General features: G+C 38.9%; 1 protein-coding gene across 1 annotated transcript in view; it reads left to right on the top strand.

The window, feature by feature from the left end:
• The first annotated feature begins 1,521 nt into the window (after positions 1-1,521).
• The window catches only part of LOC129769584 (enolase-binding protein-like), a 16,860-nt gene continuing 1,853 nt past the window's right edge, over positions 1,522-16,528 (top strand). Inside the window, exons 1-3 of the mRNA XM_055771945.1 lie at positions 1,522-1,753; positions 1,865-2,140; positions 2,206-2,508. Of these exons, the coding sequence (XP_055627920.1) occupies positions 1,640-1,753; positions 1,865-2,140; positions 2,206-2,508 (693 nt within the window). The 5' untranslated portion in view covers positions 1,522-1,639. The remainder of the gene's footprint in view (positions 1,754-1,864; positions 2,141-2,205; positions 2,509-16,528) is intronic.

Genomic DNA, 16,528 nt, shown 5'->3' with positions numbered 1-16,528 from the left:
TTTCTCGAGTTGTGTTTGTAATTGGACAAATACCTATTTTAATACAAAAAGACAAATGCGCACCTTTGTCCCATAGTGCATGGTGAAAATAAAAACATTTATCATTCGAAAATCATTTTGAATTATTTTCAAGCAATTGTTTATTTTTATTCCTCATCTTGGATTTCGGTTCTGAGGATTCCGACGCTTTGCCTTGGAGCGCTGTTGCTTCGTTGTGCTGTTGTGGGGTTCGAAGAGACAGACGGTGGTTCCACGTGAAGCTAGAAGCCCAATTTCTTCCTGCTAGTTTTGCAACTTTGTTGAATTCGTGTTGGAGGTTGTTGGCTTCCGAAAAATCTAACGCCATGCGCCGTAAATCTTTGAGAGTCATACTATAGAAAACTTTGTCCAGTGGCCTGCAGATCCTCAGACTGCTCACTCGTAAATACCTATCTGAACCGCACTATGTGCTCGCTAACACATTCCAGCAGAAGTAGAAATGTCTATAAAAGAAGATTCAAATCATAAATCACTTTCTGATAAGACCCTCTTCCTCAGTGCTGATTCAGAAATACCGAGGTCTTCCGCAATCCGACACTTTGATACTCCCTCCCGAAGCCTCTGTCGGGCCATTTGAGCATTTCTGGAGTGTATTTCTTCAAATCAGTTTTCTTCTTGTGGGCCCCGTTAAAATTTTTATTGAAAACATGAAAACGCTAGTGCGAGCTTTTACCCCACAGCCACTGCGCACCTTTGCCCCACAAGCTGTTTTTGAACTAATCGAATTTTTGAAAACGAATACGCACTATCATCTACTATAGAATGAAGGTTTCCTTGACAGTGTAGTTTCGAACTTACCATTTATTTTAGGTAAGTAAATCGTCATCTCCAAAATTGGAAAAATTAGATCAAAATATCGCAAAACTCTTTTTATCTTATAACTTTTTGCCACTTTCATGAAATGTATCTTTTTTTATATGTGTGAGCTGCTAGTGTAATAATGAATCAAACGACTACACTGTTGTCGAAATTTTATGCTCGTTTGCTTCAAAATAGCCAATGCGCCTTTGCCCCGCATTTCTCTACATGGTGGCCCGTAGCAACGTGCTTATCTCGAAGCCGCAAAAACGGGCGAGTGAAAGGACAACTTCTGAGGATAACTGCAAGATGGGAGATATGGGGTAGTCCGATTCATCTTTTTCGTTTTATTTTTTTTTCGTGAAATGAATGTTTGGTGGGGTTTTTGGGTGGCAGTTTAAATTTATTAATAAGTGATAAATTTAACATTTGAAAACTCAAGTTTAGAAAATTCTTCATTATTAAAAAATGTGCATTTTACGACCAACTGCCAAAAAACGCCAAAATTTGGAACGATGCAACCCGACCCATTCCTATCTCGGTATCTCGGATGGCATAACGCGAAACGAACGTTCCGCGATTAATCGCTACGAAAACAAACAGGTAAAGATAAGTGGGCTCAACTTAGCCCATAAAAATCGATATCGTCAATATGAATTCTTTCACGGAATGGCAACGAATGACACGGACGGTATCAGCTTATCAGCACATATTATGCGGAATTGATCCGGTAGGTTAGTGTTTGATTTTCCCACCCTGATTTAGTCAGAACTTGCAAGCAGAACCGATCAGGCGTTTCGAGATGAGACTCAACGCTCAATTGTGCACAGTGGTGGGGTTTTTGATTGCGTTCGGGTCAGGATGTGTTTTCGGAAGCAATATTTTCGCAGGTAGCCAACCGGAAGTGGATGTTAAGGTGAGCTGTAAAACTGTCGTTGAGCGGTGATAATCACAATGAAATCAGTCTGGCAGTGGTTATCTTGATGGGACGTCTAACGCAGTTTTTCCGTTTTCTTCAATCATTTAGTCATTTCTGACAGGAAATTGCGATAGCAATTCCACGTTGATGGGCATAGCCGTCAAATCATTGAGTGTGGATCACATTGACCGCAACGTCCAGAACCTTTGCAAGGAAGGAGCGCATGGATTATTATTATGGATAACGGCTGATAAATTCCAACAGTTGCCAGAATTGGACACGAGTTTGAAGTTCGTGGCCAAAGCTGCCAATAAGGAAGATCTAAGCGGAATATGCGTATACGATCCCACAACGGACACGTGTGCAAACGAAAATGGCGAGTTGGTGAGTATTTAGAGAACAAAGTCAGCGTCGTTCATCAAAAAATTTCACGTTCTCAATCATCACAGAAAGGTTCGGTACTGATCCTTGGCGAGAAGTATGCTGAACGATACGAACTGAGAGATATCACGTACAAAAAATGGACTAATTCAACGCGTCTCGGGACACCAGTGTTGGCGTACGCGACGCTGAAGAATCGTGATGCATCGTACAAATACGTCGATCAAGATATATCCTATCTGTCGGATTCACGGCTAGAGCACCAGCTCCCGGCGACAGTCGCTCACGGTCTTCCACTTTCTGTCTACCGAGGAAAACTTGTGCGCTACAAAACGGTGACCGGGGAAACATTCTATAGCAGGGTATTTCAGGTAAATATGATCAACACTTATCAATTTTATTGACTTTCAATCTGGGACAATTTACGTTATCGATTCATTGCCAGAACAATAAAACTGTGGCAAAACAGACATATTCTTAAAATGATGATTTCATCACTATTGTTAATTATGTAAAAGTGCTATCAAGTGTCATTCGGGTCACAAACGTCTAAATGGAAGTTATCGTAATGAGTGACACAAAGATATTGTTATGAAATACACAGTGTGTTCATTAAGTTTCGAGACTGGTAGTGAAAATGAACTTTCGAACTTGAATAAGTTATTTTCATGTTTGATGAATAGACTTTTTACATTGTCTTAAAGGGGTAGTACACTGAACACCATGAAAAAATTCGCGAGATTTTCGCGACTTTTTTCAACGAGAAAATAAATTACTAAGATTAATGTGATATCACAGTTTTATTAGGTATATGTTATTTAACAAACAAAACAAAAATTGGTGCCAATTGGACTGTCCCCTGAATAGCTGCAATCGGTATGTTGAACCCTTGCCGCCAAAACCTTGTAAACTGGTGGGAGTTCTACAAGATTTTTTAGTGGACCGATTTCAAACAATTGTTTTTACGTGATCTTGGATATATTTCCTGTCATCGTACGTAGGATTTTTTCGAAATATTGATTTTTAACGAAATGGCGACATTTTTTGTAAAAAAATGCGCTTTTACCTCAAAAATCGAGACAAAAACATTCACCAAATATTATTTTTCAAGATATCGAAAAAATCCTACGTACGATGACAAGATATTTAGTGGAGAATCTAGAAAAAACTATTTCATCGAAATTGGATGGCAGTTCCGAAGGTAGAACTCACACCAGTTTGCGAAACATGGTTTCGAGAAAAACGCGTTTTTGGATACATTTATTTCGTTTATTTTAAAGGGTGTGTCACATCAAATTGCATCACGGAAAAAACGCTGTAGAAATTTAATTTTTAGGAATTATATCTTCAGCTTTCGCTTATAATCAGATAAGAGTGTATAGATCACGTTGGCCATGCTTCACTGTCAATTTTTCGTAAATTTGGAAAAATGTCGTCGAACGAAAAAGAGCGTCGTGAATTAATCCTGCGCACTCATTTCGAGAATCCGGAGTTGTCACATCGGGACATCGGTAAGATGCTGGGAATCGTCCAATCCACGGTCAGCAGAGTACTAAAACGATACTTCGAGAACCTAACCATCGACCGGAAGGTGAAGAACGGCAAAAATGGATGCTCCGTCAGTGAAAAAGATCACAAGCGCGTAGTTAAGCAGTTTAGACGTGATCCGAGAAGTTCGGTCCGGGATGTCGCCAATAAGCTGAATTTGTCAAGTTCATTCGTCCAGCGGACCAAGCAGCGGGAGGGCCTGCGTACATACAAGGTTCAGAAGGCTCCTAACCGCGACGAAAGACAAAACATGGTGAGGAAGACGCGAGCCCGGAAGCTGTACACCGAAATGCTGACGAAGCCGCATTGCCTGGTAATGGACGACGAAACCTACGTCAAAGCGGACTTTCGTCAGCTGCCGGGCCTGTTGTTTTTCTCCGCAGAGGACAAATTCAGCGTTCCGGAGGAGATTCGCAAGCAGAAACTATCAAAGTTTGCCAAAAAGTACATGGTGTGGCAAGCGATCTGCTCTTGCGGAAAGCGGAGCGCCCCCTTCGTGATGACCGGCACGGTAAACGGGCAGGTTTACCTTAAGGAGTGCCTACAGAAGCGCTTACTACCACTATTGAAGCAGCACGAGGGCCCGACCATCTTCTGGCCGGATCTCGCTTCGTGCCACTATTCAGAGGACGTGTTGGAGTGGTACGAAGCCAACGAGGTCACCTTCGTGCCAAAGGAAATGAACCCGCCTAACGCGCCGGAGCTTCGCCCAATAGAGAAATATTGGGCGATTATGAAGCAGGCCCTCCGGAAGAACCCAAAAGTTGTCAAATCGGAGGCGGACTTCAAGAGAAAATGGATTTCTGTTCAAAAAAAACTACAACCTGACGTTGTACAGAACCTTATGGACGGGGTAAAGAGGAAGGTGCGAGCATACGGGCCTGGGCTCGAAGTATGAATAAAAAGAAAATGCCAAAAGTTGTTTAATAGTTTTTATTTTACTGTCTAAAATTTTCAAAAGGATCGGTCTACTGGGCGAATTTCTACAGCGTTTTTTCCGTGATGCAATTTGATGTGACACACCCTTTACATCGTATCTTCAGTCTGCAATCCCTGGATCATAAAATTGCCCTTCAACGCATGAAAGGTGATCTTCCTGTCACTTCTTTGTTGCCAAATTAGACATGCTGGCTTCTCTAGCTGATTCTGACATCCGATTCATTCAAGGTTATGGTCCATAGTTTTGGTTGAAGCCATTCGAATGTTTGTTACCCTTTTGATTTTGCATTCACTTTTTGAAAAGAAAACAGTCGCAGTGTGCAAAATCAGGTGAATACAACGGATGATTAAGGACCCAGACGAAATTTTCGAGTTCCCGTAAATGGGCAAGATTTTGCTCCGAAGTTCGGTACAGGTATCTAGAAAGTTTGTCGCATTATCGCTGTAAATTTCTGAAGGAGATTCACTTCTTGTCACAAACAGCCGAACATCCATCTTGCATGATTCTGTTGAAAAAGAATGTACGACTTCTAGCTGTCCAGCATTGTGTACAGGATTATTCCGTGAACTGTGATGAGAGATATAAATCTCAGAGGGGCATATAGGCACTATCTTGAATAGCTCCACTCAGGCTACTCAGGTACGGTAACGAAGTTCCTCAGAGTCTGTACAGATATCAACTCATGGCATACATAATCTCCTAACATTCGTCCTTGGAGTTTCTGAGGAATTTCTTGGGAACTCACTCAACTTCTGTAACATGTTCGCTGAATTTAACATTCACCCACAAAATATGGATGCGCCTCTCGAATGAACGAACGTCAATTCTTCCACTCTTCTAATCGCTTCCTCTCCGCTGTCTAAATAGTCGACAACGTAATGCTTCCGTATCATTGCATTCACTGCATCTGGACATTTGTTCACAAATTCGCTAGCGTTAAAGTTCTTAACAAATTGTGCAGATCAGAGTGAACTTGTAGCCGGTAACGCACTAATTTTTGCAGAACCACTTTCATTTGATTTTTATAACGATCCTGTAGGACCTTTCAATACAGAGATGTTTTTGTATGAGTTCAAAAAATAATCATCCCACCGGTATAATCAAAAGGAATCGATCAAAGTTTGGAGTAAATTAGAGGAGCACTTCATCGCAAATTGTACCAGAAGTACAATATACTATGCGTACCCTCGGAATCCAGTTGAGTGTTGAGATGGGTTTGAAGCGTATTGTCAAAGTATCGTGCGACAAGAGTTGATTTAGTTGCGTAGCTCTCGTTTTTTTGTCGAGTGTATACACCGAAAATTTGTAATTTTAAATCTTCGCGCTACACAATTTTTTATTGTATTTCAAGTTGATCCTACTGACAGTAACCTTAATGTGAACTTTGAGCGCGATCTATCCTTCAGCTTATTTACAGCGTTATTAGGAACCAGGTCATTTGGGTTTGCTTGGCGATTTTTGATATGGATAATTTCATTAGTCAAAGATATTGTGTGAAATTTTGTGTTTTTAAACAAAATTTATTGTGCCGAAACGATGAAAATGTTGTAGAATACGTTCGATGACTCAACTATGTCGAAAACCTAACCGTGATAACCCATCGAATTTGGATTTAAACGATTAAATTAAATTAAAATAGATAAAAAGTATTAAATCAGTGCAGTGTACACCCAGGTTTTTCACGAGTTTTTTTTACGCGGATTTTCCAATTAACGCGTTTTTACGCGGATTTTTTTACGAGTTACGAATCCATCGCGTGAAAAAAAACCTGGGTGTACCTGTATCGTATTTTTATTTTTTCAACGGTTTTTAATTGTTTAAACTTTGGTAATTGATAACAACTGTGATCAATGTTCCTAGCCACATAGCTAAGAAAAACAACAAATATTATTACGCGTAGCTAAAGGGTGTGTCACATCAAATTGCATCACGGAAAAATCGCTGTAGAAATTTAATTTTTAGGAATTATATCTTCAGCTTTCGCTTATAATCAGATAAGAGTGTATAGATCACGTTGGCCATGCTTCACTGCCAATTTTTCGTAAATTTGGAAAAATGTCGTCGAACGAAAAAGAGCGTCGTGAATTAATCCTGTGCACTCATTTCGAGAATCCGGAGTTGTCACATCGGGACATCGGTAAGATGCTGGGAATCGTCCAATCCACGGTCAGCAGAGTACTAAAACGATACTTCGAGAACCTAACCATCGACCGGAAGGTGACGAACGGCAAAAATGGATGCTCCGTCAGTGAAAAAGATCACAAGCGCGTAGTTAAGCAGTTTAGACGTGATCCGAGAAGTTCGGTCCGGGATGTCGCCAATAAGCTGAATTTGTCAAGTTCATTCGTCCAGCGGACCAAGCAGCTGGAGGGCCTGCGTATATACAAGGTTCAGAAGGCTCCTAACCGCGACGAAAGGCAAAACATGGTGGGGAAGACGCGAGCCCGAAAGCTGTACACCGAAATGCTGACGAAGCCGCATTGCCTGGTAATGGACGACGAAACCTACGTCAAAGCGGACTTTCGTCAGTTGCCGAGCCTGTTGTTCTTCTCCGCAGAGGACAAATTCAGCGTTCCGGAGGAGATTCGCAAGCAGAAACTATCCAAGTTTGCCAAAAAGTACATGGTGTGGCAAGCGATCTGCTCTTGCGGAAAGCGGAGCGCCCCCTTCGTGATGACCGGCACGGTAAACGGGCAGGTTTACCTTAAGGAGTGCCTACAGAAGCGCTTACTACCACTATTGAAGCAGCACGAGGGCCCGGCCATCTTCTGGCCGGATCTCGCTTCGTGCCACTATTCAAAGGACGTGTTGGAGTGGTACAAAGCCAACGGGGTCACCTTCGTGCCAAAGGAAATGAACCCGCCCAACGCGCCGGAGCTTCGCCCAATAGAGAAATATTGGGCGATTATGAAGCAGGCCCTCCGGAAGAACCCAAAAGTTGTCAAATCGGAGGCGGACTTCAAGAGAAAATGGGTTTCTGTTCAAAAAAAACTACAACCTGACGTTGTACAGAACCTTATGGACGGGGTAAAGAGGAAGGTGCGAACATATGGGCTTGGGCTCGAAGTATGAATAAAAAGAAAATGCCAAAAGTTGTTTAATAGTTTTTATTTTACTGTCTAAAATTTTCAAAAGGATCGGTCTACTGGGCGAATTTCTACAGCGTTTTTTCCGTGATGCAATTTGATGTGACACACCCTTTAATAGTACTTATTTTATAATTTTTAGAATAGCTACAGTTTTACAAATTTACACAAACACAATGTAATTATATTCGTGAATTGTAACTAGCATGACTTATTGTGGTTCATTGGATATTGACAGATTCCCAAGCACTGTTGGCGAAAATCCACGATTATGATGAAATCAATAGAAAATGAATCAAGTGCCTCTTTCAGAAAGTTGAACTATGAAAGCTGTGATGTTTGTCAAACGGAACTTTGATCTGAAATGCGACAAATTTTATGACAAAATTTCCAACAATCATAATCTCATCCCTCTAAATATTTCTACGTTGTAGAGTACAAATTGGACAGCCATGTAATGCGACACGAATAATTCGACATTTGATCCTCTAGTAGGACATTTTTGTAAACATCCTTTGTGCAAGTTCCTACAACACGATAATTTTTAGGATTGTTTCCACCTTTTTCCAATCATTTAACTAGATTATGTATTTTACAAACTTTTCTAATGGTTATTTGTTATATTTTCAATAATTTTCCTGTTTTAACTTGTTTTTCACATAATGTAGTGTTTGTTGACATGTCCAATCACAGGTCACAATCGTTTCTAATGCGAAACTGAGTAGTGCCTTGATATGTCCAATTAGAAGCCAATCACTGTTCATCTGAAAATGTTTGGTTGTATGTGTAGTATGATTTTCAAATCCCATGTCCAAATCCCATTTCAAATCCCATTTCATATCCCATTTTAAATCCATCTCCAAAACCCATCCTCATAAGCACACTGAGATGAATAGTTAGTAAATACGACGAATTTTTTGGTACATGTCACCAATTCTCTAGTCATTTTCTACCCTACTAATCATTGGTACATATTACGAAAGAAAAATGGAAGGCACAAACGTCAAACAAACTACTATTTGTTGGTCCAACATTGGTGCAATATCAGTGACAATTTTGCTTCTCATTTGTGAGAGATAATCATCAGGGATAATAAAAATGTTTTCTAATAATTATTTTTAATTTAAAAAATTCTATTTGATTACATTTAACTCCACATACTTAGAATACATTATAATAATAATATATAACTTATTCTATGAGCAGCGTATACGAGGAAAGTTCCCGTTCCTCTTCCTGCTGCATCGCTCTAGTTTGCATTATTTAGGGAGTGTCGGTAGCACCAGCACGTTTCATCCGCATTTTGTTCTCTCGTGTCTCTATGAAGAAAAGAAATACATATGTTCTAGAGGCGAATGAACTGAAAAGTTTAAACCCTCTTAAAGCCAAAAAAGAAGAAGAAGAAATACATATGTTAATAATATTAAATATGTATATATGAAATGAAACGTAACATCAACAAAATGCTTACCTCCGAATCGATTCATCTCCAAAATAGAAATGGCGATTGCAAAGTGCGCACATCACAGATGTTAGGTATGACAAAAAAACAAAGTTACTAATGGTATGAAGTAAAATCTACGAATCTCTGGTAGGAACGTTCATTGCGTCTGACATCGCTTTTACGCAATTTTAGTAATATTTACAAAACATTTGTATATTTTACCAATGTTTTGGCTACTAAAGATTTGGTAGCTGCTTTTACTACTAAATTTCTCCAGTGCAGTTGATTGTTTCATAATGACTCATGCGCATACACTTCGATTTACGATTCCCATGAAACATTCCTCAAGCACAACTGCAAAATTTCGTTAATTGCTTTTCCCCACACTCAGCCATAAAAACTAGCAACACGCGTTAGCGATATGAATGCATTCTTACATCATGTCGCGCGCAGCTAGAGGCAATAAACTAAAAACCAAAACGAGACCTAATTCTATTCCAATGAAATACGCGATGAGGTTTCCCATGAAACCGATATGCGCGCTTACGAGCGCAGTAAGCATTTTTATTTTATTGACCCCTTTCTCATCGAACATTGCATTCGATTGATTGGCTATTTTCCCCCTGAAGTTAACTTGGCTCCTCCCAATGCATTACTTAAGAACTCTACACAATTGTTTAGGAAGTTAAGTTAAGACTTTTGAGTTTAGTGGTAAGTCAGTTCTAGCAAGACACTCCACGCGAACGGTCGCGTGGAGAACCTCTTTTTAAAGCTGTAATTTTAACATCAATAAACCAGTTTTCTACATTTAAAAGTGAGTGTTTATTTCTTGAAGTGTGAACATACCAATTGACAGACTTGTATTATTGAGTGGCAATCATGAACATATAATAAGATATAAAAGTGGGATTTATAAAATTTATCAACATTAACTTATTGGGCCTGATCACGAACATCACTGTCACAAACGCTTTCACGTCACTTACACTTCACTTAATATTTGGTTGCTCTTGAATAATGTAGTTGTTAAACATGTAGTTTTATTTGCTCTTTCTATAAATTACTCTAGAGATAAAGCATGACTATCATGAGTTTCATAATCGATATCTCATATACTCTTGTACTCAGCTCTGTCATACTCGTTTGAAGAGTGAGAAGTATTTAGTATAGGTCAAGGTTAGAATCATTTTTTAAGAACCGTTTCTACAATTTTGATGAATAATAATATCTTCTATATCTCAGAATAAACCCGAATTTATCCATCTCATGATCAGTATAGTCTGAGCTACTCCCATATGGGATTCTGAAGTTTCTTATCCTTCCCATTCTCGTGTAATTTGATATATGGGACATGAGGTTTGATATAATTATTTGAACAGAAACTGGTCAGTAGCGTCGGTCAGAAGCATAATTTTCATATTAAAAAACATCTGATGAGTTTCAAGGAATTTTCCAAAAGCAGAAAATTATTCAGATTTTCTTTAGACTGAAATCAAAATTATGGAAAAAGAACTAGAGAATAATTTAAAAATCATTAATTTAAAAGCTAAAACTTAAATATTCTTTCATTCAAAGTATGTCTTTAAAACAATATCGTTGAAAATATCTATTACTTAAAAACAAAAGATAAATGACCTTATTCGATGTAACTATCGTCCTGAATGTTTGAATTACAAAAACCAGCTCTGCAATGTTGGAAAAACATTACAGTTATTATTTTATATTCAAAATATCAACAAAATTTTCTATTCATTTAGGGCAATCGAAATTAGACCTTTCGCCATGTTTCAATCGGTCTACGAGAGCTACATTTTTAGTCCTCAATTACATCCCATAGCGCATTCATCGAATCCAAATAAACAAATTTACATTCTCTGGATATGTCAGAATTCCGTTCTAAAAATGCCACCAAGCGGGTAAATTGCTGTTTGTTTATCTTTTCTTTCTCAAAAAACAAGACAAGATTCAAAATGTTAGCAAAAAAGCTAAATAAATCCGAAATTAAACTTACTCCATTCCGCGTGTCTAGCTTTCACCATCTAAATCACAAGTGACAAATATACTTGTTTTTCCCCGTGACGTGACAGTATCGTGGTATTCATAATAACACCGAGTTCATCAAAATTGTCACGACGGATGAACTATTCCGGATTCTACACACACGGTGGCACCCGTAATAACGTTGTATATAATTCACTTCGTTTTCACCGTGAAGTGACGTTCGTGATCAGGCCCATTTATATAGATTTTTTTTAAATAATGAGAGAATTCTAATTACACAATTTCATTCGCAATTATGGTTTGCTGCACAAAGTGCGTTAAGTCCTCTTTTACAAATTTTACAATTTGGATTTTATCTTTTTACTTTCCCGTATTTTGACGTAGGACTACGTCTTTCATTTCTATACCGGGGTGTAAAATCAAAGTTTCGAAAACGAAAGCGTTACGCCGGAGACCGAGATTTTGAGCGTTAATAGCTCCTAAACAACTGAACGAAATGGTATGATAAACAATTCATTCGAAAGATAAAATGTCTACGCGTTATATACTTGTTACTTTTTGATCCAAAAACTTGTTTCAATAGCCTTAAAATTGCTTTCACAACAGGCTATTGAAATCACCAATCGGTATATATGCGAGCGCCGCTCGGAAATCCACTCAGTTATAATTGAACAGCGATTGGAGCATGTTGTCGCTGTTGTGGTGAAGCTCTTCGTTTATCATGAAAGCGCGGATGAACGGTGTCACCAAGAGCCTGTTTGTGCACCTTAGGCCAGAAGGGAATCCATCAAGAGGAGAGTGATGCCACAAACGGTTCCCCGGGAAGAGTTCGGAGCAGCCGCCACACACACACATACACGCGCGGAACTCTTCGTTTGAATGCCATTCAGCATCGAGAAAATTCCGGAAAGATTCAATCGTTGCTGAAAAATAATCTGCCAGTTCCTCTGGGAACTGAATAATACATTCATGCGAAAGAGTTCATTTTAATGTTTTCTATCCATGTAACACTGCGACCAAATATTTTTCAATTAATTGCTATTAACATGTGGTTATCGAGTTAGCATTAACCATTGGTGGGCTTAGAGTATTGAGGAAAATCTGGAAAGAACTAATCGTTGCTGAAAAATAATCTGCCAGTTCCCCTGGGAATTGAAAAATATATTCATGTGAAAGAGTTTATTTTAATGTTTTCTATCCATGTAACACTGCGACCAAATATTTTTCAATCAAGTGCTATAAACAGGTGGTTATCGAGTTAGCATTAACCACTGATGGGCTTCGAGTATCAAGGAAAATCTGGAACAAACTAATAGTTGCTGAAAAATACCCTGCCAATTCCCCAGGGAATTGAGAAATAAATCGATGCGAAAGAGTTTATTCTAATGTTTTCTATCCATATAACACTGCAACCAAATACATTTTGTTTTGTGATTTGTCAATCGATCGCAATTAACATGAAAGCTTCTGAAAATTATTCTTCCCCATCAGTAGAAAATTTTCGTATCCAATATTGTATGCGCGCGCAACGGAAAATGTTTCGCATCGCGAAAATTATATAATTTTCAATCGATTATTGCTCAGTCGCCGAATGTTTCAAACTTAGAGAGTTCATTCGCCTCTTGTTTGCCTTCCAAATTGCTATCGTAAACCACACCTTCTCTCGATTCAATCACGCACAAAAAGCATACTTAAGCGACATTCTGGTGGTGAAACGTATTCATTTTTCGTGAGGACATCGACAAGGTAACATAATTGTATCATAATTGAACGAGCTGGACGGCGAGGGATCGAGGGATCGAGGGATCGAGATATTCATTACCTAGCCTGACCTAACCTGAAAGACATGTTGTTTGTTTGGAACTGTGAGGGAGGGCAGAAAAGCCGAGCCATCGGGAGGAGAAGAGATAGTGACCAAGAGAGTATCAGCATCGAAAAACGGTTCTCCGGGAAGACATCGAAGCAGCCGCCACACACACACACACATACACGCGCGGATTTTTTTTTTCGTTTTGATGCCATTCAGCATCGAAAAAATTCCGGAAAGATCTAATCGCTGCTGAAAAATAATCTGCCAGTTCCTTGGGAATTGAAAAATACATAAATGTGAAAGAGTTTATTTTAATGTTTTCTATCCATGTAAAACTGCGACCAAATATTTTTTCAATTAAGTGCTATTAACAGGTGGTTATCGAGTTAGCATTAACCACTGGTGGGCTTCGAGTATCGGAGAGAATCTGGGAAGATGTTATTGTTGCTGAAAAATAATCTGTCAGTTCCCCTGGGAATTGAAAAATACATTCATGCTAAAGAGTTTATTTTAATGTTTTCTAACATATAACGCTGCGACCAAATACATTTGGTTTTGTGATTTTTCAATCAAGTGCAATTAGCAGGAAAGCTTCTGAAGATTTTTCTTCCCTATCAGTAGGATATGTTCGTTTCCAATATTGGATGCGCGCGCAACGGAAAATGTTCCGCATCGCGAAAAACATAATTCTCAATCGATTATTGCTCAGTCGCTGAAAGTTTCAAACTCAGAGAGTTCATTTGCCTCTAGTTTGCCTTCCAAATTGCCATCGTAAACCACACCTTCTTTCTATTCAATCACGGACAAAAAGTATACTTAAGCGATATTCTGGTGGTGAAACGCAATCTGTTAGAGGCGAATGAACTGAAAAGTTTAAAGCCTCTTTAATTCAACATCATCATCATGAAACGCAATCATTTTTTGTGAGGACATCGACAAGACAACATCGTTATTGAACGAGCTGAACGTGCTGGATGAGCTGGACGGCGAGGGATCAAGAGATTCATTACCTGACATGAAACGCATTCAGTTAGTTTGGAACTGTGAGGGAGCGCATAAAAACCGATCCATCAGAAGAAGAGAAGACGACCGAGAGAGTATCAGCACCGAAAAACGATTCTGTTTGAGACATCAAAGCAGCCGACACACACACACATATATACGTGCGGAACTTCTTTCGTTTAAATGCCATCCAGCATCGAGAAGATTCCGGAAGAATATTATCGTTGCTGAAAAATATTCTGCCAGTTCCCCTGCGAATTGATAAATTCATGCGAAAGAGTTTATTTTAATGTTTTCTAATGATGAGAAAAGAATTAAAATGATTTATTTCAATGTTTTCTAGTGATGGACTTCGAGAAGAACCCAGGAGAAAAGGGGGTAATTTGGACCACCTAAGCAAATCGCCTAATATTTGCAAACCAATACGGTCTAAATAAAAAATTTCACATTGTATACTGATTTTTTTTTATCTGTATTATAGTGACTTTCAACACTTTTGGCTGGTTCGTCACTTTTTCTCTTCCATTTTTGGAAGAATGTCGGGAGTGAGAATTGAACTCGTGATCTTCAGCGTGAGAGGTATGGATGTTACCACTACACCAGATCGCCTCCTCAATTGTATACTGAGCTACACTTGTTTTCTCTCAATAAATAATGTTTAGTCATTATATAAAGCTTCAATCTACCTAATATATCATAAAATAAAAGAGATGATTTTTGGACATTAAAATTTGATGCGGGGTGATTTGGACCGTCTGTGGGATGATTTGGTCCAGTGTGTGTTTCATCGAAAAAAACATACTTATGCTTATGTAAAGTATTTTGGGATAATGTTACAATCAGTAATAATGTTTTGGGATCGATACCAGGTGTCTTGGCCAGATTCCAGACCAGAAAAGTTGGATTGACACCATCTCGAATTCTGCATGAATCTTTTCACCGTTAGTCGAGCATTTTCAAACGCTTTTGATGCTTGGTCAAAGAAAATCCGTTCTCGATGGCCTGCGTTGCTCTTTCAAGCTCCTCCTTCTTCCAACGTTGTCTGTCCATCCTTCTTTTTGTAATTCAGCGGCATCTGGAATCAATTAGACCAAAGAAAAGTTTCAAACCTGTAGGACCAATTCACCCCACAGAAACGTGTCCATGTCACCCCACACAACACGCAAAAATTAAAATGCAATTAATTTCATTCATTGTTATCAAACTTACAGTTTCGCTGCATTAAATTGTTCCTCTTGTAGGCGAACAGAACTTTACTGCATAATACACGAAAAGTTTGTTTAATTAGCGGGAAAAACCTTAAAACCACTATAGGAAAACTCACATTTTTTGACGATCGAAGTGCTTGCTGTGTTTATGCTACCGTTTCCCTCTACTTGTGAAATTTTACCAATTTTTTTTTACTTTAGGTACATAAGGTTCAACAATAGAAGGATATGACATTATAAAAAATCCAAGTTGAGCCGCAATTTTTGAGATAAAGGGGTGGTCCAAATCACCTGATATGACCAAATCACCCCGTGTTACCCTACTTGGGTTGGGATTATTTAGGTTGAAAGCAAGTGTTAAATCCTGTGTTTGAGGATCAAAAGAAAAGACAACTGCTTGCTTTGAGCACCAGAATAAGAAGGGCTTATTCTTTATTTTTCGATTCGTTCAGACCTTGATCTGTTACTCTTCTGACATTTACCAAACATGTGTTGGTGGCCGTTTAACGGAATACATACGTTAACTACAAACTACTCATTATAATAGTAAATATATACACATTAATTACGAACACTTCAGCCCTTCCCTCTTTGGAGAATTACACTTTAAAATTGTTCGTGACGACTTCGTGCATCGGACGGGACTTCGGCCTCGTGCACCCGATGGGGCGTCCACATTACATAACGAATCGAATATGCCGCCTGGTACAGACCGATCGGCATCATTCGGCATGATGTGGACGCGCCTTTAGACTTTTCGAACATCTTATGGCGGGTTTACATTAGGGAGATCTATAGCTAGAGATGGATTTATTCACGTGAAATAGGTGTAAACGGGTGAGAATAAATATGATACACTTATTTGAGGTATATATAACTTGAATAAATTCAGCATATGTAAACGCTTGAGAATTTCTCACTGGTGAGAAATCACTAAAGTTGGATGCAGTTCTACTTCAGGTGAATAAGTTCACCTAAAATATGAACATATTCATTATAGAAGTCATCATATTTCTTCACATGAATATATCACTAGTCTAAACCCACCCTTAGAAACAATCGATTCGGCAATTTGTCCACCCATGATTTTCTTCTTCCATTCACGCTTACGAAATTCTTCCTAGTGGGTACCGCTGGCGTCTAGCCTCGGTCGTTGCCAGACCAAGCGAATATTTGGCTTTTTGTAGGTACTATACCCTTTATATACGCGAATCACACTGCGATGCGCCATAATTGGTACGTTTCTAATTTGAACCATCTTCATCATTCTCACTATCTGAATCTGCTGACATTCGGTTGACCATATCACTCAAGAGCTCGTCCGGGTTGGATCCAGAATTATTATGACTTAT

This window comes from Toxorhynchites rutilus, chromosome 2 (assembly GCF_029784135.1).
Source record: "Toxorhynchites rutilus septentrionalis strain SRP chromosome 2, ASM2978413v1, whole genome shotgun sequence".
NCBI lineage: Eukaryota > Metazoa > Arthropoda > Insecta > Diptera > Culicidae > Toxorhynchites > Toxorhynchites rutilus.
The sequence above is the reverse complement of the archived record's forward strand: the minus strand, read 5'-3'. Positions and strand labels throughout refer to the sequence as shown.